The sequence below is a fragment of the Cricetulus griseus genome, chromosome X, assembly GCF_003668045.3.
Source record: "Cricetulus griseus strain 17A/GY chromosome X, alternate assembly CriGri-PICRH-1.0, whole genome shotgun sequence".
In the NCBI taxonomy this organism is placed as follows: domain Eukaryota; kingdom Metazoa; phylum Chordata; class Mammalia; order Rodentia; family Cricetidae; genus Cricetulus; species Cricetulus griseus.
The window spans coordinates 2,068,419-2,095,493 of NC_048604.1; the positions used below are offsets into that span (position 1 = coordinate 2,068,419).

Consider the following 27,075-nt stretch of genomic DNA (forward strand, 5'->3'; position numbering starts at 1 on the left):
CCTTCTGTCTTCATTTCCTGAGTGCTGAGATTCCAGATGTGGGATACTATATGCACTGCAGACTCCTTTTAGATTTACAGAAAAATTGGTGCAATAGTAGTGGGAGCTCCCACAGCACTCTGTCACAGAACTCTTTTGCTAGACTGTTGCATTTATGCTACATTATTGCATTTATCCCACTTAATGAGTCAACAGAGGCCCTTGATCAAGTACAGCCCAGTGTATTTAAGCTTTCTGTATTATTTCTCTAAAGTCCTTTTGTTGTCCCAGGATTCCATCCAGGATCCAACACTGATTTGGGCTATCATTTGTGTTATGTTCACCGTGACTGTGAGGAGTGCTTTGTTTTGATGATTTTGACAGCTCTGAGGAGAACTGATGGAGGTTGAAACCCTTTGTTGGGTCTTCCACCATTTCTCTCATAGCTAGCTGAGCCTTAGATGTTTGTAAGGCCATTCTCATCCATCCTTTGGGGTATCAGTGCTTATAATGTTAGACCCCCCCAGAAAAACTCAGGAATCCAGGGCCCCAGGCCACGACCGCGGTCACCCCAATCACCAGGCAGATTACAATAAAGCCTCATGCAGTTTGCAGCAAGCTCTCGAATCTGCCTGGTGATTGGGTTTCAACCTCCATCAGTTCTTAAGGGAATTTAAATTTCTTTTTAAAACCAGTTTTTCAAATGTTTGTTTTTATTAATGTTTGTACTTAAAGAGCTTCAATTTAGAATTATTTTTAAGCAAAGCCTGACAATGTAAAGTTCTTGTTTTGTGAAAGATGCTGATCTATTTTAAGATGTTACAGTTCATGTTTTTAGAAATTAAGTTTAAGATGTTGGTAGCACACACCTTTAAGCTCAGGGTGTAGGTGGCACACGCCTTTAAGTTTAGGGCGTTGGTGGCATACCCTTTAATCCCAGCATTCGGGAGTAAGAGGCAGATGGATCTTTATGAGTTCAAGGCCTGCCTGGTCCGGCAGATCGAATTCCAGGACAGGCTCCAAAGTCACAGAAAAACCCTGCCTCAAAAAGAAGTTAAGCTACTGTTTAAGGAATATAAGGTAGCTCTATATAGTTTTAAGTTCAGCTGTGCTGTTTTAAACATTTCCTAAGTTAAAACCAGTTACAGTCAGACTAAAAATTAATTACAAAAAGAAGACTTTACCTAGCCACCTGTGTGCTTCTTGTATGCTTAAGGCAAGTAACTAAAACAGACCTCTAATGCTTCAGAGATCTTCAGAATATGGCATTTAAATTGTTATCTTTAAAGTTTATAATGTCAGACAGACTGCCAGATCCTGACAGTGACCCAAAGTCTCCAAAGAAGATTACGAGGCACCCCAGTCTCAGATGTGATACCTGCAGCCTGCCAGAACCTAGCCGAGACTGTGGACAAAGCTGCTGGACACTGGAAAATTGATTGCACCCCTTTGCCTAGACAAAACAAGGTCAGTCTTTTCCATGTCCCTCTTCCACAGAGAGGAAAAAAACTCTCACAGTATAGGCCTGGCGAAGATTGCTGGTCTTTGAGACACCTGCCTCCAGTGGTAATGGAGAAACTTGGGTATGGCTAACTGTATATAGACTGGCTTCTGTCACTTTTTAGTAGATTCGGATAAAATATACCCTTCTCAGATCTCTAAAATATTAATGGTTGTCAGCTTGACAGCATCAGTAAGTCAGATCCACTATAGACTAGTCAGTATGTTAGCTGATAAAATAATGTCTATCTACTATTCAGGCACGAGCTCAAGGTTTTTAAGTTTATTTTGGTTGTCATCTAAGTACAAACTTAAAGGGCTTTTCATCAGGCCAAAGGCACCTCTGTCCAATCCATACCTGGCTCTCTGGACAGAAGAAAAATATACATGCTTATAGCCCAAATCTGTAGTTTTTGCTAAATATGTTCCTGCTGTTTAAACAGATATCCAGATATCTGCTTTTTCTGCACTGTGGGCTTCAGTAAATAAGTTTTAACCTCTGTTCCTAGTTTAAACATGTCTTAAACAGGTTTCTGCTTCTGGCAGACATCTGAGTATCAGTTGCTGACTACAGGCTGTTCTAAGTAGACTGCGAGCCCTGGACTTGCTGTGGATGTGAACCAGTCAGCTGATGTGGACACCCCCTGTCTCTGCAACAGTGTCTGCTAACCAGAAGCCCCTGATGAATTCCCCATTGCCTAAATTCCTTTTTGCTTTTGACTAGCATTTCAACCTTCTGGGGTCCCTAACTTCGTCCCAAAGTCAGCAGGAAGCAGTTTGGAAAAGAATTTTGGCGTCCATTTTTCTGGTTAAAATGCTAAGTCAAAAGGAACTCCCTTGCATGGGGATGCCAATATCTATCACTCCCTAATGGGGATGCTAGAGAGACAGCAATTCCATGATTGGAATTTACAAAAAAGAAAATGGGGGAATGAAGGAACCGGCTTCCCTTTTGGCAGCCATAACAGCCGAACACGTGCTTGCCATAAACCTGCCTTGGTCACTTAGAGGTCAGATGCCTGTCTCGTGACAAGGAACCAATCAGAAGTTAGCTGGTGGCTATGCTTTACGACCCTGGGTGTGCTTTATGGACAATGACGTAGAGAGCATAGCAACCACCCTGGGAGGGCCTATGGGCCATAACAACCAGTTGACCAATCAACACAGGGCAAGCCCTCCAAGCCTGGAAGCACACCAATCGTAAGCCTGTGCGTACCCCTAGACACTCCCCTTACGCTGCCCTATAAGATCTTTTGGGAGACCCAAGGAGCCGTCTTTTCTAGCCGTCCGCCATGGCGGGTGGGTGAAAGACCCGAGCTAACATGGGGTTAGTTCGTTAAATTACAATAAAGCCTCATGCAGTTTGCAGCAAGCTCTCGAATCCGCCTGGTGATTGGGGTGACCGCGAACCTGGCCTGAGACCCCGATACTTGAGTTTTCGGGGGTCTAACAACACCATGTTAGCTCAGGTCTTTTGTCCACCCACCATGGCAGTTGGCTACAAAAGGCAGTTTGAACTGGCTGCCGAGAGATCTTGTAGGGCAGCGTAAGGGGAGTGTCTAGGGGTATGCACAGGCTCACAATTGGTGTGCCTCCAGGCTTGGAGGGCTTGCCCTGTGTTGATTGGTCAACTGGTTTTATGGCCCATAGGCCCTCCCAGGGTGGTTGCTATGCTCTGTGTGTCATTGCTGTGCGCTTGTCCATAAAGCACACCCAGAGCCATAAAGCATAGCGCCACCAGCTAACTTCTGATTGGTCCCTTGTCACGAGGCAGGCATCTGACCTCTAGTGACTAAGACAAGGTCATAGCGAGCACATGTTACTGTCATGGATGCCGAAATGGGGAGCTGGTCCCTTCAATAACACCATTGGCCAGTATTCACAATGGCTGTCTGGTGGAGGTGTGTCAGATTCCCACCCATCAAAGGGACCCCTTCTCCTCTTTCCATACTGCACAAGGAACATATACCCACCTCCCTGGGGCTATGTCAATCACTTCCCACTCCTATAACAAACACTTTAGCACACCAGCTTATAGAGGCGGGGTTACTTTTAGTTCATAATTTTTGGAGTTTCATGCCAAAGACACTTGGATCTTTGTCATGTAGTGAGGCAGAATACCACGGCAAGGGCACATGGCAAAGCCATAAGAAGAGGTCCCCAATATCCTCTTCAAAGACACACCCCAGTGACCCAACTTCCTCTCCCTAAACCCTACCTATTAAGGGTTCCACCCCTTTCCATAGCCCTACTGGTTGATGAGCAAGCCTTTAATACATGGCCTTTGAGGGACAGTTAACACAAACTGTAACACACAAGAGTAGCAATATTGATTATGTGACATTCTTCCTCACAGGAGTTTTATTTATTCTCTGATACTTGTTTTTTTTTTTTTTTTTTTTTTTGATTTTTCAAGACAGGGTTTCTCTGTGGCTTTCGAGGCTGTCCTGGAACTAGCTCTTGTAGATCAGGCTGGTCTCGAACTCACAGAGATCCGCCTGCCTCTGCCTCCAGAGTGCTGGGATTAAAGGCGTGCACCACCAATGCCCGGCCTGATATTTGATAATAAGTGATTTATTACAGTTTGGATTTAGGAATACTTACTTTGTATTTTTTCTTCTCTTGTTACTTTGATTATTTTGTTGTTGTTGCTGTTTTGAGACAAGGCCTTGCTGTGTAGCCTTGGATGACTTGGAACTCACTATATAAACCAGGCTGCCCTCTAACTTATAGAGATCCACCTGTCTCTGCCTCCCCACACAAAAAGAAGGCTACAAGTAACATAAGAAAAACTATATACAGTAAGGACAATAAGTATACACAATATATACAGGCAACAAGTTCATCAACAATGTCTAGTCCATTTGCTTTTTGACAAATTCAGAAAAAATACTTCATTATCTTATCTTGGTGAATTCAAAGTCTTGTACATAATTTGCTTTCTATTCTAATTTGTATTATCAAAATATCTTTTTTTTAAGATTTTATTTATTATGTGTAAACATTCTGCTTCCATGTATATCTGCACACCAGAAGAGGGCACCAGATCTCATTACGGATGGTTGTGAGCCACCATGTGGTTGCTGGGAATTGAACTCAGGACCTCTGGAAGAGCAGTCAGTGCTCTTAACCTCTGAACCATCTCTCCAGCCCCTCAAAATATCTTTTAATGTCTCTTGTTGGGACCCTGATGGGTGACCTACAGTGCCCTTGGGGTTGACTGTCCCGCCTCCATGACTAGGCTTTCCTGTTGAGACCCTACTGGGTGACCTAAGGTGCCCTTGGTGTTATCTGTCCGCCTGGATTAGGCATTCACTTCCCTCCTTCTGCCTAGGCCTGTATTCAAGAATGCAAATTATCTGCCTATTGCCAGGGGGCTTGGGGACATGGACCTTGACCTGAGTAAATTTCCACTGTGGCTGCTGTTGGTATATAAGTCTACTCCCCTTGGAAAATAAATGGCATTCTCCTTGCAAGAATGACCGACTGTCTTGTCTTTATGCTAACCCTCAGATTCCCTTGCCTGGACCCTTGAAATGTAGCTGTAGCGCTAGCCGCTACTACAGTCTCTCAAATCATGTACTTTACATATCTTTTAATGAGTTTCTTTTCTGAGTCTGGTAAACAATGAAAACTATAGCTATACTATCTTGTCTTCAACTCTCTCAGAGACCCGAGAAGGAAATAATACTAAGCAGGAAGTTCGAGCAAGTGACTTCCACAAAAATGTGAGAAATGAAAAAAATATGTGGCTGCCTGAACAGTCACCCAAGGTTCCTCTGCAACATTGGGGCATCCATCTTCAGCCAATAGGTCTAGCATATCTGACAAACATTTCTGTGAAGTAGGATTTTCTGAAGAACTGTCCCACCTTGTCTTGGTAAGGTTTTGCAATCACTCTATTTTGTGTCCTGTATGTCCAATTTGGACAGCATACGGTCATCAGTCAAGGCAAGGGAACTTTTTTGCCCTTTGATACAAAGAAAGCAAACTCCATGCAGAGTTTCTTTGATGCCCAGCATCTTTTCTGAAGTAGATTGGTGCCACTAGCAGATATGTCTCATTGTCATAAAATAATGCCTTTGTTATTAAAACATTTTAAATGTCATATTCTGTAGATCTCTGAAGTGTTTGAAGATGACGTATCCGTCTAAAATATATCTCTGTTTGTAACAGGTGACTAACTACTCACCTACATTTCCTTATACAGTTGGTAATAATAACTTTCAAGAACTAGAAATTTTCATTACATTAATGAACTGTATAGGTATAATACCTTGAACAATATTAGAAATGTATGTACAGTGTGTTCTAACCAATTAATTTCAAATTTGTATTTATACAATATTTGTATACAATATACAAAAGTCCAATCCAATGTAAAACATTTAAAACTAGTAGTTGCTTTTTAAGAGTAGATTCAATAATCTACTTTTTTTTTTAATCTCATCAGGATTAAAGGTGTGCACTGCCACACCTGGCTCTCCTTTGTTATTTTGAAACTGGATCTTATTATATAGCTCTAGCTAGACTGGAACTTGCTAAGTTTGAGACCAGGTTGATCTCAAACTTGCATGGATTCTATTGCTTCTGCTTCCAAAGTGCTGGGACTATGGGTGGTGTATCACCACACTAGATGTAGTTTATATTTTTGTTTATAACCCAATAGTTCTGTAATGTATTGCTTACATTTCTGCCTGTGACTCTTGAAGGGTCTTTCAGTTGACTCCTGTGGCCCCCTGTCTTAGTGACTTTTCAGGGTACTGTGACAAAATACCTGCCAAAAACAACTTAAGGAAGGAGGGATTTATTTTGGCTTACAGTGTGAGGGGTACAATCCATCATGGTGGAGAAATCATGGTGGCAGGAACACAAGGCAGCTGGTCACATTGCATTCACAGGAGTCTCAGCTTGCTTCCTCTGTTTTTCTTTTTAGTCTGGGTCTGAGCCCATGGAATGTTGGTGCTTACAATTAAGGTGGGTCTTCTGGCTTCAATTAAACTAATCTATATAATCCCACACAAGCATGCCCAGAGACTTGCTTTACATCCTGCCAAGTTGACTTGTTAATTATCATGGGCCATTTTAAATATTATTTTATGTGTATGGGTGTTTTGCCTGAATGTATGTCCATGAACCACTTCTATGCCTGAGGCCGGAAGAGGATGTCTGATCCTCTGGAACTGGAGTTACAGACAGTTGTGAGCCAACATAGGCCCTTTTAAAGAATTGTTTTTTGGCACTGTATAGAGAACCCATGGCTTCATGCATGCTAAGCATGTGCTCTACCATTGATCTTTTCTCCCAGCTCACATCTGTATCTCCTTAATACTTCCTCCACCACTTTTGTGAGTGTACATGCCTGTTTGAGCATTTTCTTGCTTTCTGGCTGCATGCCCAGTTTACGTAGTCTCTGCTACGGATATTGAATGAGCCATTTTCCCAAGGAGTCATTCATTGAGAATGCCCATTGTTGTGGACTAGTGTTTCTGGGCCCTCTTGGCAGACAGATCAAGGCATCTTGCAAAAGTAATTACCCTGCACACTGTCTATAAATAGACAAGCATTGGTGTCTGCATTAAGATAAATAGGGGCTGGGCATTGGTAGCACACGCTTTTAATCCCAGCACTAGGGAGGCAGAGGCAGGCGGATCTCTGTGAGTTTGAGGCCAGCCTGGTCTACAGACTGAGTTCCAGGACAGCCTTCAAAGCTACACAGAGAAAGCCTTTCTCGAAAAATCAAAAAAAAAATAGGAATTCAAATTGATGTCTCTGAGTCTAACCCATTACCATAGAGATCATTCTAGCCTCTTCCCTTTGTAAATAACCTTGTTTCCACCTTTGGCCACCAGGTAGGTAATTGTTTACCTGCACTATAAAGATGTATCAGTCTTAGGATCGTTAAATCATACCCTCCCAGGGCACTCCATCTGCCTTTAGTATTTTATTAAAACTATATAATCTGGGCGGTGGTGGCACACACCTTTAATCCCAGCACTCGGGAGGCAGAGGCAGGCGGATCTCTGTGAGTTCGAGGCCAGCCTGGTCTACAAGAGCTAGTTCCAGGACAGCCTCCAAAGCCACAGAGAAACCCTGGAACTCATTATATAGATCAGGCTAGCCTCAAACTTATAAAGATTTGCCTGCCTTTGTTTCCACAGTTCCTGAATTAAAGGTGTGTTCCACCATCTTTTTGTTTGTTTGTTTGTTTTGTTGTTTGTTATATATAGGGTTTCTTTGTGTAATAGCCCTAGCTGCTCTGGAACTCTTTCTGTAGGCCAGTCTGGCATTGAACTCAAAGAGGTAACCCCTGCCTCTGCCACCCAAGTGCTGGAATTAAAGGCATGCATTACCTCTGCCCATCCATGCCCATTTTTTAAAAAAATGTGTATTTGCATGCATATGTGTATGTGTGCAGGTACCAGAAGCCGATCTTGGGTGTGAAAGGTTCAGGCATTATGCTGGCCTGTGCCTGTTAGCTGGTAGAAACCACTCAGGCATTACCCCGGTCAGCCCAGGGTTCCATGGGAACTAAATCTGGACGCAGGATCTCTTTAAAAGACAGACCCCTGCCCATTTACGCTCTCTCTGCATCTTCTTTGCTCTCTCTCTGCCCCTCTTCTCTTCTCTCTGTCTCTTCTCTTACTCTCTCTCTGCCTCTCTATGGCGACCAGCCATGGCGGTCAGCCATTAACCCTGTTCTTCTTAGTCTCTCTACTCTGAGGGGCCTATAATAAACTGGGTAATATGTCTAATAGTCTCATGTCTCATCCTGCGCCCTTCTTCATTTCTAATTTAAACAAAAGAATAACAGGGTGTCTTTATTTCACCCTCCACTTTTATTTATTTATTTATATTTTTTTTAGATTTTATTTATTTATTTATTATGTATACAGTCTTCTGCCTGCTTGCCAGCAGAGGGCACCAGATCTCATTCAGGTGGTTGTGAGCCACCATGTGGTTGCTGGGAATTGAACTCAGGACCTCTGGAAGAACAGTCAGTGCTCTTAACCGCTGAGCCATCTCTCCAGCCCCCCACTCTCCACTTTTTAAAAAGATTTATTTATTATGTATACAGTGTTCTGCCTGCATGTATGCCTGCAGGCCAGAAGAGGGCACCAGATCTCATTACAGATGGCTGTGAGTCACCATGTGGTTCCTGGGAATTGAACTCAGGACCTCCGGAAAAGCAGGCAGTGCTCTGAACTTCTGAGTCATCTCTCCAGCCCCTTACTCTCCACTTTATTTCGTGTGTGTGTGTGTGTGTGTGTGTGTGTGTGTGTGTGTGTGTGTGTGTGTGTGTGTACATCAAGCACCTGGCAAATCATCTTGCTGGTCCCTCACTTTATTTTTTAAAGATTTTATTTATTTATTATTTATACAGTTTTCTGCCTGCATTTCTGCCTGCAGGCCAGAAGAGGGCACCAGATCTCATTACTGGTGGTTGTGAGCCACCATGTGGTTGCTGGGAATTGTACTCAGGACCTTTGGAAGAGCAGTCAGTGCTCTTAACCTCCGAGCCATCTCTCCAGCACCCTCCTCACTGTATTTTTTGAGGCAATGTTTCTCACTAAACATGTGCTCAATGATTCAGATAGGCTAGCTGGTCATCAAGTCCTACAGATCTTCCTGTCTTTTCCTCCTCAGGACTGAGGTTACAGGCTTTTTATATGAATTCTGGAGACCCCAACTAGCTTTTTATGTGAGTTCCTGGGTACTCAACTTAGATCCTCATGTTTAGGTGGCAAGCACTTTACTGATTCACCAGTCTCCCCAGCTCTAATATTTTTCTTTCTTTCTTTTTTCTTTTCTTTTTTTGGCTTTTTGATGGGGAATGTACTTCTTTGCATGTTTATCTTATTTATTATTAAATAAAATATTTGGCCATTTATTAAATTTATTAAATAAAATGTTTGGCCAATGAGACAGCAAGTTAGACAGAACTAGGAGTCAAAGAGGATTCTGGGAAATGTAGTAGAGAAGTGGTGATCCAGGCAGGAAGTGACATAGCAAGGAGACTCATATTTAAGTGAAGGAGAAACAGGAAGCATCCCTCTTTTTCCCCTTGCTCCTCCAGCGGCACAATGTGATCCACCAACAAGGAGGGACGCCAATAAGGCATCTGATAAGTCTTATAAAATATATAGATTTATGATAATTAAGACTGAGCTAACGGATGAGAATCCTAGTCATTGGCCAAGCAGCATTTGTACCTAATACAAGTTTCTCTGTTCATTTGGGCCTAACTCGGGTGGGCGGCTGGCGTAAAGCTCACACGTGGCGGTGGGGCTTGGCGGCATTTGGTGGAAGGATTTATCTTAAAAGCTTTTCAAGACAGGGTTTCTCTGTATAGCTTAGGAGGCTGTCCTGGAACTCTCTTTTTAGACCAGGCTGCTGGCCTCAAACTCACAGAGATCTGCCTGTCTCTGCCTCCTGAGTGCTGGGATTAAAGTCGTGCCATCATTGCTCTGCACCCCAGCTCTAATCTTAAACATGTATTTATTTTAATATTTTAGAATACATTTTAAATAAAATATGATTATATCATGCTTCCTTTCCTTTCTTCCTTCTAGACTTTACTATAATTTGCATGTCTAGAGTTGGCACCTAGGACCCTAGGTTTATTATGCAGCCTGTACTTAAGTGTTATAGACCCTACTCTTGTCTCAAGTGACTTAAATCAATGCTTTCCCTTGCTTCAGGGATATATATATATATATATATATATATATATATATATATATATGATACAGTTAAGCTCTTTTTGCCACAGTCTGCACTCTGTTGTGACTCCCTTACCTCCTAGAAGATAACCAGGGCTTGTATATTTGTATATACTGTGGTTACCTCTTCTACTGCCCTGACACTTCTGAATGTCAACCCTGTACAATGACATTGCCATGGTTTTGCTGTTCTCAAAATCCCTTATGTTTCCCCTGGTAAACACTGTCCTTTCTTACTCCTCCAATGACTGCTGATTTATTTTTTCTCTATAGTTTTGCCTTTCTGGCATGTTCTATAAATTGTGTCTATCATAGTTGGTTCATTCCTCATGGCTTATTTCACTTAATATGCTGTTTTGTAGGAACAAGTCCTCAAAATTGCTATGTACCTTAGGATTACCTTGAACTCCTGATCTTCCTGCCTCTATTTCCTCAATTCCTTCAAAAGAATTATTAGTTTCTCTGTGTGGCTGCATAGTTCTTTCCTCTTCTTCACTGACTAGTATTCCACTGAGCTACTGAGGGTATCCTGCTTGCTTCCAATCTTCACTAATTATGGACTTTCAAGTCTGTGTCATAAACACCAAAGAGTGTTATCACTGGACCTTATGGTAAAAGTAAGTTTAGCTTCATTAGATATTGTCAACCTTCAGTCAGGTACTAGTAATACACGCCTCTAATTCCAGCACTCTGGGAGGCTAATGCAGACGGAGGTCAGAGTGAGCTATAAACATCCTCTCAAAAACAAAACAACCCCCACCCCCACCCCCAGAACGAGGCAAAACCAGACACAAAAAAAGAGAAAGAAACAGAAACTGTCTTCTGAAGTGGATTCTCCAGTTTTCATTCCCACAGGCAGTAGTAGATGACTATCCCACTGTCCCCTCATCCCTGACAACATTAGCTGTTAACAGTGTTCTGGGTTTTGGGCATTTTAAGAGATGTCTAAGAACATCTTGAAATTCCTCAATGAGATGTGGTGGTAAACACCTTTTTGCATGCATATTTTCCTATTACATTTCTTTGTTGAGGTGTCTTCAGAGCTTTGGCTTGTTTTTAAAAATTGGATTGTTTAGCTGGGCAGTGGTGGTACACACTAATCCCAGCACTCGGGAGGCAGAGGCAGAGGCAGGTGGATCTCTGTGAGTTCGAGACCAGCCTGCTCTACAAGAGCTAGTTCCAGGACAGCCTCCAAAGCCACAGAGAAACCCTGTCTCGAAAAACCAAAAAAATTTCAAAGTGTTCATAAAAATGCAATTTAAAATATTTTATTTTAAATTATCTAAATGGAGGGGTGTTGATTTGTGCGTGTAAGTATCTGTGGAGGCCAGAAGAGGGCACTGTATCCTGTAGAACTGGAATATATAAGCAGTTGTGAGCCACCCAGTATGGATCCTGGGAATCAGGTTTAGGTTCTCTTGAAGAAGCACCAACCCTTATTAATGGCTAAGTCATCTCTCCAGTCCTTTCAGCTGATTTTTGTGTAAGGTATCCTGTTGTGTGATATTTAGTTTGTGTTCTGACAAATAAAGCTTGCCTGGAGATCAGGGGGTAGAGCTAGGCACTAGTTAACCATAGTAGCTGGGTGGTGGCTCATGTCTTTAATCCTAGCACTTGAGAGGTTGAGACAGGAAGTTATAAAGTGGGTTGTAGACAGGATCTCAGGCCTTTTGGATGGAGGAACAGAGACAGATTAATTAGATTAACACTTCAGCATCATTTGAAACTTTTTGATGTGCTGGAGAGATGGCTCAGAGGTTAAGAACACCGGCTGCTATTCCAGAGGTCCTGAGTTCAATTCCCAGCAACCACATGGTGGCTCACAACCATCCATTATGAGATCTGGTGCCCTCTACTGGTGTGCAGATATACATGGAAGCAGAATGTTGTATACATAATAAATAAAATCTAAAAAAGGAAACTTTTTGAAAAGTTCTTTACTCACTGTCACCAACACCCACCACACATACATGTATCTTGAATTTGACATGTATAATTCAATAGATGTCTAAATAGTTGTAAATGTCATAATTACTGGTTGCTGGTGTGCTGTTTTGAATGAGAATGGCCCCCATATGTTCAAATATTTGAATACTTGGGTCCCAGGTGGTGAAACTGTTAGGGAAGGATTAGGAGGAGTGACTTTTTTGAAGGTGTGTTGACTTTGTGGTTTCAAAAGACTCACACCATTCCCAGTGTTTCATTTCCTTTCTTGTGGATCAAAATGTGAGCTCTGAGTTACAGTTACAGTTCCATGCTTGCCCATCTGCTATTATGGTTCCTCATATGATGATCATAGACTTTAACCTTCTGAAGCTCTTGCTTCATAAGTTTTCTTGGTCATGGTATTTTATCACAGCAATAGAAAAGTAACTAAGACAACTGCTGTCAAACAAAAGCTAGGATTTTTTTTTAATAGGTGTCCTTCCAAAATCCTCCTGAAAACAGCATGGTCAGCTCTGTCACAGCAATACTCCAGTATCCTGTTACCAATTTCTGTCCTGTCCTAGTTATGGTTACTGTTGCCATGATGAAACACCATGACCAAAGCAACCTGGGGGAGAAAAGAGTTTATTTCAGGTTACATTTCCAGGTAACAACCTGTCATTGAAGGAAGGCAGGAGCTGATGCAGAGGCCAAGAAGAAGTGCTACTTGCTGGCTTGGTCCTCATGGTTTGCTCAGCTTGCTTATAGAACCCAAGATCACCAGTCCAGGGATGGTACCACCCATAATGGGCTGGGTCCTCCCCCATCAATCACTACTTAATAAAATGCCCTACAGCTGGATCTTATGGAGGTATTTTCTCAAAGGAGGTTCCCCCCCCCACTCAGATGATTCTAGCTTGTGTTAAGATGACATAAAACTAGCCAGCATGCCCCATAAAAACAAAAAAGAGAAATCCAACCCCTCAAAGAAACAGAATCACATCATGTGCAGATATTGAACCCATCCCCAGAGCAGGAAATAGGCCTCCAGTTGGCATTTGTGGCTCTTCAGGAGTCTCTGGACCTTCTTATCTTTCTCAGTGAACAGTTTCTAGTTCCTCAGAAACAAATGTATGTGATACATTTGTGAAATATAATAATAATTATTTTACTGTTTGATTTTCTTTTTTTTTACTTTTATGTGTTTTTATTTATGCAAATATTGCATTTATTATTTATTTCTTTTTTATTAGGAACAACCTTACTTCACATGTCAATCCCTTCTCCCTCTCCCTCCCCTCCCCCATCCCCCTCTTCCCCACCTGCCCCTCACCCTATCCACCTTCCACTCCTCAGGCAGGGTAGGGCCCTCCACAGGGGCTCCCCAAAGTCCACCACATCATCCTGGGCCAGACTTAGGCCCTCCCCCATGTGTCCAGGACAAGTGCATCCCTTTACGTGGGATGGGCTCTTAAAGTCCCTTCTTACACCAGGGAAAAATACTGATCCACTACCAGGGGCCCCCTAGAGTGCGGAGGCCTCCTAATTTTAATGACTCTCTGCCTTAATCATCATCAGGACATGAGACATTTTGGGGCTCTGGAGATTTGCAGGGATCTTCCCAAGAGCAGCACTTCCTGTTGTTCCCCTTCAGCTCCTTTCCTTTTCATGACACCTGAGCTTCTGGATAAGATTGGATCTAGGTTCAGTTAATGAGGAGAGGCAACTGGGAAAGGTAAAGGGGCAGGAACTCAGAACACTAGAGTGAACAAGCTACCTTTAGTCCCTGTGACTTGGTAGAGGCCTTGTGACACACACTTGTCTGGATGTGCTCCTATGACAGTCAGTAGACCCTTCTTGTAGAAAGGACCCCAGAGCTGTGGTAGGACTGGATGGCATGGAGATGGTGGTATGGAGGAATCCTCTAATTGTTTTTTTTTTTAGATTTTATTTATTTATTTATTTATTTATTTATTTATTTATTATGTATACAGTCTTGTGCCTGCATGCCAGCAGAGGGCACCAGATCTCATAATGGATGGTTGTGAACCACCATGTGGTTTCTGGGAATTGAACTCAGGACCTCTGGAAGAACAGCTAGTGCTCTTAACCGCTGAGCCATCTCTCCAGCCCCGGAATCCTCTAATTGTTAAGTGAAGGTTGATCAGTATTCCCGAGTGCCTCACCTGGGCTGGGCCAGTTGCTTTGAGGCAGAAGACCTGGCAAGGTGATTTGCAGTGGCAGATGTTCTGAAGAGGGGACAGGTCATGACCTAGAGGCAAGAGAGGCCTGTCTCAGGAGGCAGCATACCAGACTAATTAATGGAGTGAGGGTGAACTGAATTGACATCTGGGCAAAGAGGGTCAGTGCATGCAAAGGCCAGGGGACAGGTGCAGAGGAGGCTGAAGGGGGGAAGAGAGTTGGAAAAACAGGGGCCCAGAGAGTTATCAGTCCCTGCAAAGACTCCTACTCTGCCAGGGACTGGCATATGTGCCTCCTGGAGCCACATGACCTCAGCAAAGGGAATGCTGTGGTGCAAAAGAGGAGGAACGGGAGGTAAGGGTGGAAGCAGAGAGAGCCCCACTGGTGGACACTTAGGCCAGGTCACCATTGTGTTGACATCAAGATTTCAAGCACCAGCGGGTACTAGGAAAAGAGGCTGCTGTATAGCAAATGGCCTAGGCAACCTGTTTGTGGACAGCACATTAAAACAGTTTAGGGAAAACAGACAACCAAGCCCCTGTATGGCAGCACTTCTGGACGAAGTCACAGGTGGTGCAAAGGCCCTGGGGCCACCCAGTGGGCTACCAGGGCACTGGAGTGTCCAGTAGTCATCAAGCATAACTAAGGAGCCAGACAGTGGTGAACAGAACCCGGGAATTGCCTTACAAGGACCTCTGCAGTGCTGCGGCCACAGCCACCGCGTGCTCGACTGCCCAGGGTTCGCGGGGGCGCGCGCGAAGGGGGCGGGGCCGGCGGGGCGCGGGCGGGGGGCTCTGCGCTGCAGCTACTGCGCTAGGAGACATTGCGGCGGCGTCAGTTGCAGGTCTGCACTACCTGCCTGCAGCTCTGGGTTGGGGGCAAGCGGGCTAGCGGGGCCAAGGCATACAGGGTCAGGCCAACGGTCGGCCGCTTTAGCTCTGCAGCTTCCCCCACTCTCGCGCACACCTGTCACGCCCGGCGCGCCCCCTGCCCGCACGCGCGCGGCCCACGCAGCTCTGGACGCAGGCGGCCAAGGTTGCAGAGTCCCTCGACTCCGAGTTGTCAGGGGCCAGGCAGTGGTTGGGTGGCTGCGGTCGTGACAGGTGGCTGCAAGCAGGGTCGCAGGTGCATTCAAGCGGGTTGGTGGCCTAAGTGGTGTGTGCTTGAGCTGTGCCACGGTGGCAGCTCTGGTGGGGGAGGGGCATGGGCCTTAGGGGTGGAAGTGGGCCTGGATGAGCCAGGATGGGAATGTATGGAGCCTTCTGGAAAATAGCCAGCAGTGCTGGCTCAATGAGTGGAGGCAGAAAGGGCATGACGCAGTGTTGGTTGCTAACACTACTCGTGCTGTGGATGCTGGAGTCGGGGAGCACAGGCTGGCAGCAGCATACCTGGGTGGGAAGCCTGCGTGCAGTAGTCTGCCTCAGTGGGAGTGTGCTTCTGGCTGTGGGGGAGGGGAAAGGCATACTTAGGCTGGGGAGTGGGGTGACCCCATCCTGAGTTGGGAGATGATCTGGCTTGGTGGGCAAAGGAGCTGCGCATTGCTAAGGGGCCTCGCTCCACCCTCCCCCCCAGACATGCTGCTGCTCAAGAAACAGACGGAGGACATCAGCAGTGTCTATGAGATCCGGGAGAAGCTGGGCTCGTGAGTGTGCATGCTGGGCTGTGGGAGTGACCGCTTCCATATGTGAGACATGTGCACATGTGAGCAAATGTGTGAGGGAGCATTTGAGTGGTTAGTGTGGTATGATTGTGAACATGGTGATGAATTGTGAGGTATGTTGTTGACTGTGTGGGAGGTGAATGTGTCAGTGTGTGTGAATGTGTGTGAGGTGGTGTGGGGATGTATGTGTGTGCACACTTGTGGGTGTGTGTTAGGGTGGGTGGTATGACTGAGGGCCTCCTCCATTTCTGCTTTTCTCCCTTACTTCTTGCCTCCCACCATCTCTCAGGGGTGCCTTTTCTGAGGTGATGCTGGCCCAGGAAAGGGGCTCTGCTCATCTTGTGGCTCTCAAGTGCATCCCCAAGAAAGCACTTCGTGGCAAGGAGGCTCTGGTGGAGAATGAGATCGCGGTACTCCGCAGGTGCACCTGCCTGCCCCTTGGGCTGGGAAGACCTGTGGCCACAGGCTGAGTCCTCTGGATTCACCAGGCCTGGTTGCTAATCTGCAGGGGGCCCTTAGGCCGCTCTTCTCATTTGAGTCTGCATGTCTCCATGGTGACATTAGAGTCACCCTATCCATCTGTGTTTTATAAATGGCCTACAGAAGTGTGTTCTAGAAAGGCCTGGGCTAGTGGGGGCAGGAATTGGTAGGGAATGGGAGCCCAGGTGAAAAAAGAAAAGACAGGAGGCTCAGGACAGAGCTCTTCCAGATGAAGAGGCTGCAGTGGTCCACAAGGAGCCCTTTCTCTCTGTTTCAGGATCAGCCACCCCAACATTGTGGCTCTGGAAGATGTTCATGAAAGCCCTTCTCACCTCTACTTGGCCATGGAGCTGTGAGGAGGGCTGCTGGGAGGGTGGGTAGAAAGGGTACAGTGCCCAGATCCATGCCTGGGTCAGTTGACTAGTTGCCTCATTCCTCCTGCCCCCAGGGTGACAGGTGGTGAACTGTTCGATCGCATCATGGAGAGGGGCTCCTACACAGAGAAGGATGCCAGTCACCTTGTAGGGCAGGTCCTTGGTGCTGTCTCCTATCTTCATAGCCTGGGCATTGTGCACCGGGACCTTAAGGTGCCTGGCTGTGCTCCCCCCTCATCTCACCTACCTCTGGCCCTGAGTGTCTTCTTTCCCAGCATCTACTTCAGTCTGTGTCTGGCATAATTAAGGGTGCTGAGGTCCACCCTGTCCCAATGCCCAAACCATTCTGGACTCATAGTTTCTTCCCTTGGCCCCAATGTTTCAACAGCCTGAAAACCTCCTCTATGCCACACCCTTTGAGGACTCCAAGATCATGGTCTCTGACTTTGGCCTGTCGAAAATACAAGCTGGCAACATGCTAGGCACAGCCTGTGGGACCCCAGGATATGTGGGTAAGAGGGAAGTACTCTAAGGCTCACTGTGGTGGGGAGGGACTTGGTGATCCTGGGGATGCCAAAGCTCCAAGACCTGGGGCAACTACTGCCTGTGGCAGTATATTTCTGGGCCTTAATAGATACACTAAGTGTGGCCCTTAAGGGTATGACATGTGTGCATGCCTGTGCAGACATGTCTGTCTATCTGTCTGTCTGCCTCTGGCCACCAGCCCCAGAGCTCCTGGAGCAGAAACCCTACGGGAAGGCCGTAGATGTGTGGGCCCTGGGTGTCATCTCCTACATCCTGTGAGTGACCACTGGGACAGCTCAACTCCTACCTGCTGGGTTGGGGAGGGGTGGACACCCGGGTGATTCATCTGTGGGTGCCAGGCTGTGTGGGTACCCCCCCTTCTACGATGAGAGCGACCCTGAACTCTTCAGCCAGATTCTGAGGGCCAGCTACGAATTTGATTCTCCCTTTTGGGATGACATCTCAGAATCAGGTGAGTGCAAGGCTGGCCCTGTGCTGGGGAGTGACAAAGGGTACCAGGGACAGGGCAGACTGACCTTGCTTTCTGCTCCAGCCAAAGATTTCATCAGGCACCTGCTGGAGCGTGATCCCCAGAAGAGATTCACCTGTCAACAGGCCTTACAGCATCTTTGGTGAGTAGGATGCCTTGCAGGTGGTACAGGAGCAGGAGTGACACATGTGCCAACTTGCAACCTTTCTCTAGGATATCTGGGGATGCAGCCTTGGACAAGGACATCCTGGGTTCTGTCAGTGAGCAGATCCAGAAGAATTTTGCCCGGACTCACTGGAAGGTGAGCAGAGAGAGAGAGAGAGAGAGAGAGAGAGAGAGAGAGAGAGAGAGAGAGAGAGAGAGAGAGAGAGACTACCATGCTCCTGTTTCAGGGTGTGGCTACTGATGTCTTGATGCTGGTATTGGAATTGTTCTTATTGATGGGTCCAGCTTGACCTGACCCCATTCTCTTCCCACAGAGAGCATTCAACGCCACATCGTTTTTACGCCACATCCGTAAGCTGGGGCAGAGCCCAGAGGGTGAGGAGGCCTCCCGGCAGGGTATGACCCGTCACAGTCACCCAGGCCTTGGGACTAGCCAGTCCCCTCAGTGGTGACAACAAGGTGTGTAGGCCCTGCATCCTCTGGGAACTGCCTTTTAGGGAGCCTATGGGATGGCAATGAACTAAGTGGGGTCTGGAGGGTCAAGGTCAGAGAGTGTCAGAGAAGGAGAAGCTGGGCAGAGGGTTATAGCAGACATCTTATGCTACTGGGATAGGGGCATGACCTCTGGAGTCTCTATGAAAGGAAAGCCAAGGCTTGAGTAAGATGCTAGGAAGGGTCCAGGAAGGCTGGGCACCTCTTGAACCTGTTTTCTTGATCTTCCTTTTTTCCCCTCCACCCAAGGAGGATGCCAAAGAAGACCAAGTGGACTGACTTCCTGCTTTTCTTTTCTCCAGCCCTTTTGGTCTCCTTTCCTGCCCGTTGTACCCCAGCCTGGCCTCTGCTGGAAAGTTTGAGACTGTGGGTGTGCTGCATGGCTCTGGGGTAGGGGGCTTCCCCAGTGTATCCCCCAGCCCCTACCCTCACCTATAGTGGAGGCTCCCCTTCCCATGTTGCTGTCACACTCTATAGAAACTGAGGTATTTGCAAGTGGATTTGGGGGCCATCCTTCCTGCACCTTGCACGCACACATGCATCACATGGCTGTTCTGTGCTTTGCTGACTGTGGGTGGTCCTGCTTGTATTGTATCCCTTCAGTTTCTTCTCCTCCCAACCAATAAAGACAAACAGAGCAATGCCTTGGTGCTGAACTGAGTCTGGGATGAGTGTGGGATTGTGGGTCATCTCAAGGAAGGACATGAAGTAACCAAGTCCACTGACAGTGGATCTGCAGTGGGTCTTATGCTCTGTCTCCTGTACCTCTCCTTGCTGGGATCGTGGCACAGGCACTCTGGGTTGTTCAAGGAATTCCTGATTCTGTTCCCCAGAGTGCTGCCTGCAAGAGGTTGCCTGGCTGCCTGATTGCCCTGGGTCTGGTAGAAAATGGATGCCAGCAAGGGTTACTGGGCTGCCAGCAGGGGGCGATGGCAGGAGACATAATTCACCACCAGCAGCATCTGCTCAAAATCCCAAGGGCTGGAAAAGTCTTGAGCCTGTAGGGAATGTGACCACAATTCAGGATACTTTCCTTTACCGGTGCTTCTAGTGTGATGAGCTGAGGGCTGTCCTCTGCTTCTAGTTGCCCTAGCCCCACTTATCAGTGGACCAGGGCTCCAAAAGCCTGCCATGTTGGGTCCAGTCAGGGGTAGGCCTCAGCCAGCCAGCCAGAGTTTGGAGACGGCTCTGCTTCCTCATTCTCCCTTTGCTCTAGTTTCCAGTATATGAGCTGGATAACAGAACCTGACTGGGGTGTGTGTGTGCATGTGTGAAGTCTCATCTTGTCAAATTTTGGAATCCAAAGGGAGGTACCGAGGCCTCAAGACAATTCGGGCCTGGGTTTCTGGGGTAGAGGTTATTCTGGGTTTCAGGATTGAAGCCAGGAGGTCAGGAAGCAACTGAGCAACTTCCTCCACTGTCTTCATGGTCACTCCAGGTTATTCTATGCTTCATACTTTGGGCCATGTATCTCTGAAATGCTTGCCCAGTATCCTGATGTTCCTCACATGAGGTCACTGGAGGGAAACCTTGGATATCCAGTACCATAAATGAGTCTCAGCAGCTTGGTTCACTGACCTCCAATGACTTGTCCTGGGACTTCATTGTCTTTTGATCATGCTTGCCAGTCTGTTTTTTGACTGCCCCTGCATCTCATCTTTTTCCTCAGTCACTCAGACATCTGCCCATTCTGTTGATGCAGTACTAATTGGATTTCAACACTCAAAGTGGTGGTGGTGGGCTCTTAATGGGTGAAGAAGGTGGCTTTATGAGGAAGACCGTACAGAAAAAGTATTCTCCTAGCTATTATGGGAGCCCTGGGCATAAGTGTTAGAGCTAGTCTTCTAGAAAAAATCAGCTGGTGCTCTTCCAGACTAGGCATAGGGCTTGGTTACTTCTGCCTCCTTGACACAATGGCCTTGACATGGGATGCAGTATGTCCTTATCACCAGCAGGGGATGCCACAGACACATCTTTAGACATATATAAGCCACTTCTTATTCCTTAGTCCCCCGTGGCAAATCCATTCATTGCCTGCCAGCACCCTAAATCCTGCTCTAGATGGGAGAGAGCTTCATCCTGATCATGTTGGAGTGGAGTACCAGGGAAACCCCTGGGTCATACAGAGGCAGTATGTCCTTCATCCTTCTCAGATCTTCACATTAGAGGAAGACAGTTTGTGAGAGCAGAGCTTTGGATCACCTGGCAGACGAATTGCCTGTCTCCTCTGCCTGTTACCAGAAGGTAGGGGCGCTAAGATGTCATTGCAGGCTCACGCACTGAGCCACAGAGGAAGGAGCCACACCCAAACCTGAAAGAGGACAGCCTGTGAGCAAGGGTGCTACTGATGTGTTCTCCACAAGCAAGCAGCATTCTTGTCCAGTTTGGGGTGAGAGCTGTAAAAGTCAGGTGCTGTGAATAAGGAGCTGGGTTCAGTCTTTCAGCGACAGGAATTCAGTGTTACCTCTTGTCACAAGAGAATATTGCCTCCCCAGATCTTGGCCAAACACGACTCATACTCTCTCTCTTGGAACAAATGTGAATGGCAGAGGTTTCAGAGGAGCTCAACTTGTAGGGTAACAGATAGGAGCTGGTTTTGTTATTTTTAGACTAAGTCTCATGTAGTAGACTCGACTGGTCTCAAACTTGCTAATGTGGCCATGGATGGACTTCAGCTTTTGATCCTCAGTCTTCTACTTCCTGAGTGTTCAAATTACAAGTGTATAATGTGCTGAGATCAAGCACAGGGTTTAGCACATGCTAGGCAAGCACTCTACAAACTGAACCTTAACACCAGCCTGAGATAGGAGATCTTCAGGAGTTGGGCAGATGGTCCTGGCAATAGATCTGGAGAAAGATTCAACGGGGATGGCTTTGTCGGAGGGGTAATGAGATCACTTTTGGGTATGCTAAGTTCAGGATGCCTGAGGAATCCAAAAGTAGAGAAAAAGCAACTTGCTTCACCCTAGTCTTAACGAATATGTATCTAGGTTTATAGATAATATTTATGGAAGACTTCTTTCTCATAATAAAAAGAAATCTGACAATGACTCTTTATTGGACACATATCAGGCTTTGGAAAGCTTAATGTATAGTCATTTAAAGCTCATTGTGGATGAGGTGGCTACTGTCATTGTCATCATTAATGTGGGGGAAACTGAGGCATACAGACACTAAGTAAGTAACCCAAGGCCACTCTATGGCAGAAAACTGTTCTCTCACCTTGAATTATCCTGCCTGTTTCTATGAGAAGAGGAGGCTTGCTTGGAACATAAGGACTGGGTGACTGAAGAAAGGGAGAGTTTTTTTTCCAGCATCCTCTTGTCAATGTACCCAAGGAGAGAGAATACCAGGCTAGATTTCAGTTTTGTCTTTAAAGGATTTTGTGTAATTCTTACCATTCTCTGTGACTTCATTTAATGTTGGGTTAAATAGAGACCAGGGAAATCTTCCTGTGGTAGTATGGGTGGGGGGAAAGATCTGGGCCATACAAAGAGCTAGGGATGAAGATCCCTTGGACAGAGAGTGACTGAGTTGGCAACATAGCCACAAGTTCCTTCTTGCCAGGTATATATCTGAAGGACATGTACCCACATTCTCTACCCAAGCCTAGCTTTAGCCAGATCTCGGGTCTCCATCTCTAACCCCAGGTAAGCACTTTATGTGTTCTGGGGATCAAACTCAGGTTTTCAGACTTTCATGGCTAGAGCTTTCACAAACTGAGCCACACTTTTCAGTATTTTCAACACTATCTGGCTATTTTGATCAAAATTACCACCTCATCCTCAGGTCTTCTCATTCACTGTCTCCAGGGAGCTGTATTGTATCTTGAATGATCCTCTGACCAAAGGCCAAGTGCTTTTTGCCAGATTCTCCATGCTGGTCTTTTAAAAATTTTTAATAATTATTTTATGTGTATGCGTGTTTGCCAGCATGCATGTTTGTACACTATGTGTATGCTTGGTGCTCGCAGAGGCCAGAAAGAAGGGGCAAAAGATCCATTGGAGCTAGAGTTACAGACAGTTGTTAGCCACCATAAGAATTGAACCTGGGTCCTCTAGAAGACCAAAAGCAGCCAGTGCTCTTAACTGCTGAGTCATCTCCCCCAACTGTTTTTGCAGTTCTTTGGTTTTCTGCTTTATGTACTTTTCAGTTCCACATTTCAGGTTTGTTCTGTACTTTAATAAAAATTCAGTACTGAGATCTCCTTTGCCTTAAAATCTACTTTGTCAATATTAATATAGCAACTACTACTTTTTGTTAATATTTTATTACTTAAAAATCCTTTTCCTTCCAAGATTAATTTTTTTATTAACCTAGAGAGATTGCTTGGTAGTTAAGAGAACTTGTTGCTTTTGCAGAGGACACAGGCTCAATTCCCAGCACCCACAACTGATTCACAGACATCAATAACTCCAACATCCTCTTCTGTCCTCCAAGGACATGAGGCATGTACACAAACATATATGAGGACAAAATACTCATACACATAAATTAAAACAAATCTGTAAAAACCTGAGTGTGGTGGTACAACTTTTTAATCCCAGCACTCAGGAGGCAGAGGCAGGCAGATCTCCATGAGTTTGAGGCCAGTGTGGTCTACAGAGTGAGTTCCAGCCAGCCAGGTCTGTACGTGGAGACCCTGTCTGAAAATAAAAAGTATTTTTTGGAATAGAATTCACACAGCACAAAATTCACTCTTTAAAGTGTAACATTTGACTATGCATGGTGGCATAGGCCTGTAATCCCAGCACTCAGTAGGTAGGCAGAAGGTCAGGAGTTCAAAGTTTTTCTGGATTACATAGCAATTTCAAGACCAGCCTGGGATTCATGAAATACTGCTTCATTCTCAGCTCCAATATCATGTACACTTCAATGAGTTTCACAACCATCAACAGTGTGTAACTCCAAAAAATTTCATTACTACAAAAGAAAACCCTGTACCCATTAGCAGTCACTCCATACTAGCCCCGGCCTACCACTAAATTACTTTCTGTTTCTGTGGATTTGCTTCACTCCAGAATTTCAAATAAATATAGTCATGCCATAGATAGGCTTCAGTGTTTGGTTGCTTAGCCATAGCATAATGTTTCATTGTAGTATATAGTAACGTCACTAATTTTTGAACAGCTGAATAATGCTCCACTTATGATTCAGTCACAATGTTTATCCACTAATAGATGTTTGGGTTATTTCTGCATTTTGCATATTGTGAATGATGCTGCTATGAACATTGTGTAGAAGATTTTGGGTGAACATATTTTCCATTATCCATTCTTTTTTGTGATTAGGTTTCCAGGCTGGCCTGGAATTCACTACTTGCTGCTGCCTCAGCCTCCCCAGTACTGGAATTATAGGCATGCACTACCCTAAATGGTTCAATTGTCTTGGATATAGACCTAAAAAAGGAAATACTGAGACATATGGAAACTCTATGTTTTATGTTTTAAGGAAATGACAAACTGTTTTCCAAAGCAGCCATACTATTTTACATAGCAGAAATATTCCCACTTCTCCATCTTATTGCCCACACTGGCTATTGCCTGTGATTTTCTTTTAGAGTCATTCAAGGGTATTTCATAGCTTCTAGCTTCTATTTGCATTTCTCTGGTGATCAATGATGTTACACATCTTTTTTTGTTTGTTTGTTTTTTGGTTTTTCGAGTCAGGGTTTCTCTGTGTAGCTGTGGAGCCTGTCCTGGGACTCACTCTGCAGACCAGGCTGGCCTCGAACTCACAGAGATCCACCTGCCTCTGCCTCCCGAGTGCACCACCAATGCCCAGCTGATGTTACACATGTTTTCACATACTTATTAGTCTGTGTGTGTGTGTGTGTGTGTGTGTGTGTGTGTGTGTGTGTGTGTATGTATGTGTGTGTGTGTGTGAGTGTGTTTGAGACAGGGTCTTATGTCAGACAAACTGGATAGAGCTTAACATAGCCTTGCACTTTTGATCCTTTACTTGTTCATTTTTTCAGTTGTTTTTATTTTCTAGTTAGTATATTCTTATCAGATATGCAATTTGTAAGTGTTTTCTCCCACTCTGTGGGCTGTCTTTTTAGTTGTTGGTTCACAAATGCTTTAAACTTGTGATAAATTCCAAGTTTTCTTTGGTTTCCTGTGTGTATGTTGTGTGACTTTTCCTGGGGAGATATGAACAAATGTCTGTTCATCTCAGATGAGGCACTGATGACAGACCAAAGAAATGATTCCATTCAACTGTAGCTCAATGAACTGCTGAGTTTACCGGTGTTACTTACAGGAGCACAGGTGAAGGGTTACTTACAGGAGCATGGGTGACTCAAAGACAGCTGTATCTCTGCAAAGCCCATCTCAGCATGGATGATGACTCATGACAGCTACATCTCTGGAGCTTCCTGCACAGATTTCTGGCAGCTCAGCCTACAGTTGTTTACTGCTTTTCTAACCTTGGGGAAAGAATCTTGTAAATTTTTGAGCTTTCAGAGCCTTAGAAATTTCCTTATTTTCCTGAATCTGGTAAGTTACATGAGCTTCCCCCCTTTTTCCGAGAGGGCATATTTCAATTTGGAGGACATAACTATACAATAGTGTTAAGTGTAAAGAACTATTGTTTAATCCTGATCACAAAATTGATGGTCATATTTTCTTTTAAGTGGTTGTTGTATTAACTTTTTGAGAAGATATGGATAAACATATATTCACTACAATTAAGGCATCAACAGACCAAGGAAATTATTCCACAAATGGTACCAGTAAGGTTAATTGGTGTTACTTACAGGAGCATAGGTGAGGGGTTACTTACAATGAGCATGGGTAACTTGACAGCAACTATACCACTTGAGATCTTCCTCCTTTAGAAATTGTAAACCCTTATATATCCTTGTAGTTTAACTTCTGCATTCAGGTCTTTGATATATTTTGAGTTGATTTTTGTATACCACCTGAGTTTAGGGTCCAATTTCTGTGTGTGTGTGTGTGTGTGTGTGCGTGCGTGCGTGCGTGCGTGTGTGTGTGTGTGTGTGTGTGTGTGTGTGTGTGTGTGTGTGTGTGTGTTTACACGTGTATGCACATGTCCACGTGTGTGCATTTCTGTGTTGTGTGACACTTTTTCCTTGGGATGTGTGATCAAATATCTACTCACCCAAGGCTTGGAACGATATACCAAAGCAAACATACACTGAAGTTCAACTTAATGAACTAATGAGTTTATTGGTGTTTCTTATAAGAATATGGATGAAGGGTCACTTTCAGGAACATGGAGATCTCAAAGAGAGCTACATCACCAAAAGCCACCCCAGCATGGGTGACAACTGATGAAAGTAAGAACCCTAGACATCTCTGCACAGAATTCAGGCAGCAACCATTGATAGAGAATTTTCCTCAGGAGTACTGTTACTGATTATATAACCTTAGAAATGGAGGGGCCTTGTGAATGTAGTAAGTTTCAGGGAATTCTTGAGATTCCTGAATTGTTTACTTCCTAAGTCTTAAGGAAGCACATCCTTTTTACAATTTCCTGAGTCCTAACAAGTTCCCTTCCAAGATGGAATTTCAAATGAAATGAAACTTCTATAGAATAGTGTGTGTATGTATGTTTGTGTGGTGCATGTATATGAATCTTCATATGGATGAACATATATTCACTCCAAATAAGGCATCAACAGACCAAGGAAATTATTCCACAAATGGTACCAGTAAGATTAATTGGTGTTACTTACAGGAACATAGGTGAGGCGTTACATCAGTTTGTCAATTTCTGCAAAAAAAAAAAAAAAAAAAAAAAAAGCAACTGAGGTTTCGGTAGAGATACCATTAAATCTTCAGATAATCTGTAGATTGTATTGTATTGTTTTGTTCAGATAATCTGTAGATGGACTGAAAGGGTTCATTCCCAATTAACATGTTGAATCTCATGGGACTATACTTAGAAGCTGGGCCTCCAAGGAAGTAATTAATAAAATCATCAGGATAGGCCCCCTGTCTGATAAAAATTAGGGTCCTTATAAGAGACACCAAGAGACCTCACTTTCTGTCTTTCTCCAAAGGCACATGCTGAAGAGATGCCAGGTGAGGACATAATGAGAAGCTTAGTGGAAGCAAGTCATGAATAATGTCCTTGCTAAAGCCCTGTACTAGCTGGAATATTGACTTGAGCCTGAGAAGGGAGACCTGTTATAGTAAAATACCTTGAAGAGCTGAGATCACAGTTGACTCCAGGGAATCCAAAATCCTCTTCTGGGTCCCATGGGCACTCACATATATGTTTCCCCACATATACATAAATAAGAACAAAATAAAATCTTTGGGAAAATTGGAGATACATTTTTTTTTTTTTTTTGGTTTTTCGACACAGTTTCTCTGTGGCTTTTAGAGGCTGTCCTGGAACTAGCTCTTGTAGACCAGGCTGGTCTCGAACTCACAGAGATCCACCTGCCTCTGCCTCCTGAGTGCTGGGACTAAAGGCATGCGCCACCAATGCCTGGCTGGAAATACATTTTAGAGAATGGTTTTATGCAGAGTTGAGAATGAAAATCAGAGCTCTGTGCTTGCTAGACATACACTCTACCAACTGAGCTAC

At 44.9% G+C, this 27,075-nt stretch overlaps 1 protein-coding gene across 1 annotated transcript; it reads left to right on the top strand.

Annotated features, from left to right (window-relative positions):
• Window positions 1-15,904: 15,904 nt before the first annotated feature.
• On the top strand, window positions 15,905-19,095 carry Pnck (pregnancy up-regulated nonubiquitous CaM kinase). Its single transcript, XM_035450158.1, has 11 exons — window positions 15,905-15,972; window positions 16,280-16,411; window positions 16,748-16,822; window positions 16,919-17,057; window positions 17,233-17,356; window positions 17,569-17,644; window positions 17,729-17,841; window positions 17,923-18,001; window positions 18,073-18,160; window positions 18,339-18,483; window positions 18,766-19,095. The coding sequence occupies exons 1-10, from the start codon at window positions 15,905-15,907 to the stop codon at window positions 18,474-18,476; spliced, it is 1,032 nt and encodes a 343-aa protein (XP_035306049.1). The 3' UTR covers window positions 18,477-18,483; window positions 18,766-19,095.
• The last annotated feature ends 7,980 nt before the right edge of the window (window positions 19,096-27,075 follow it).

What these genes read in the sequence shown, in the direction of transcription:
- Pnck (XM_035450158.1), top strand. Translation starts at nt 15,905, where the DNA reads ATGCTGCTGCTCAAGAAACAGACGGAGGACATCAGCAGTGTCTATGAG. An exon ending in GAGATCGCGGTACTCCGCAG is followed by an intron (nt 16,412 to 16,747) that starts GTGCACCTGCCT and finishes TCTCTGTTTCAG; the next exon opens with GATCAGCCACCCCAACATTG. An exon ending in GGATGACATCTCAGAATCAG is followed by an intron (nt 17,842 to 17,922) that starts GTGAGTGCAAGG and finishes TTTCTGCTCCAG; the next exon opens with CCAAAGATTTCATCAGGCAC.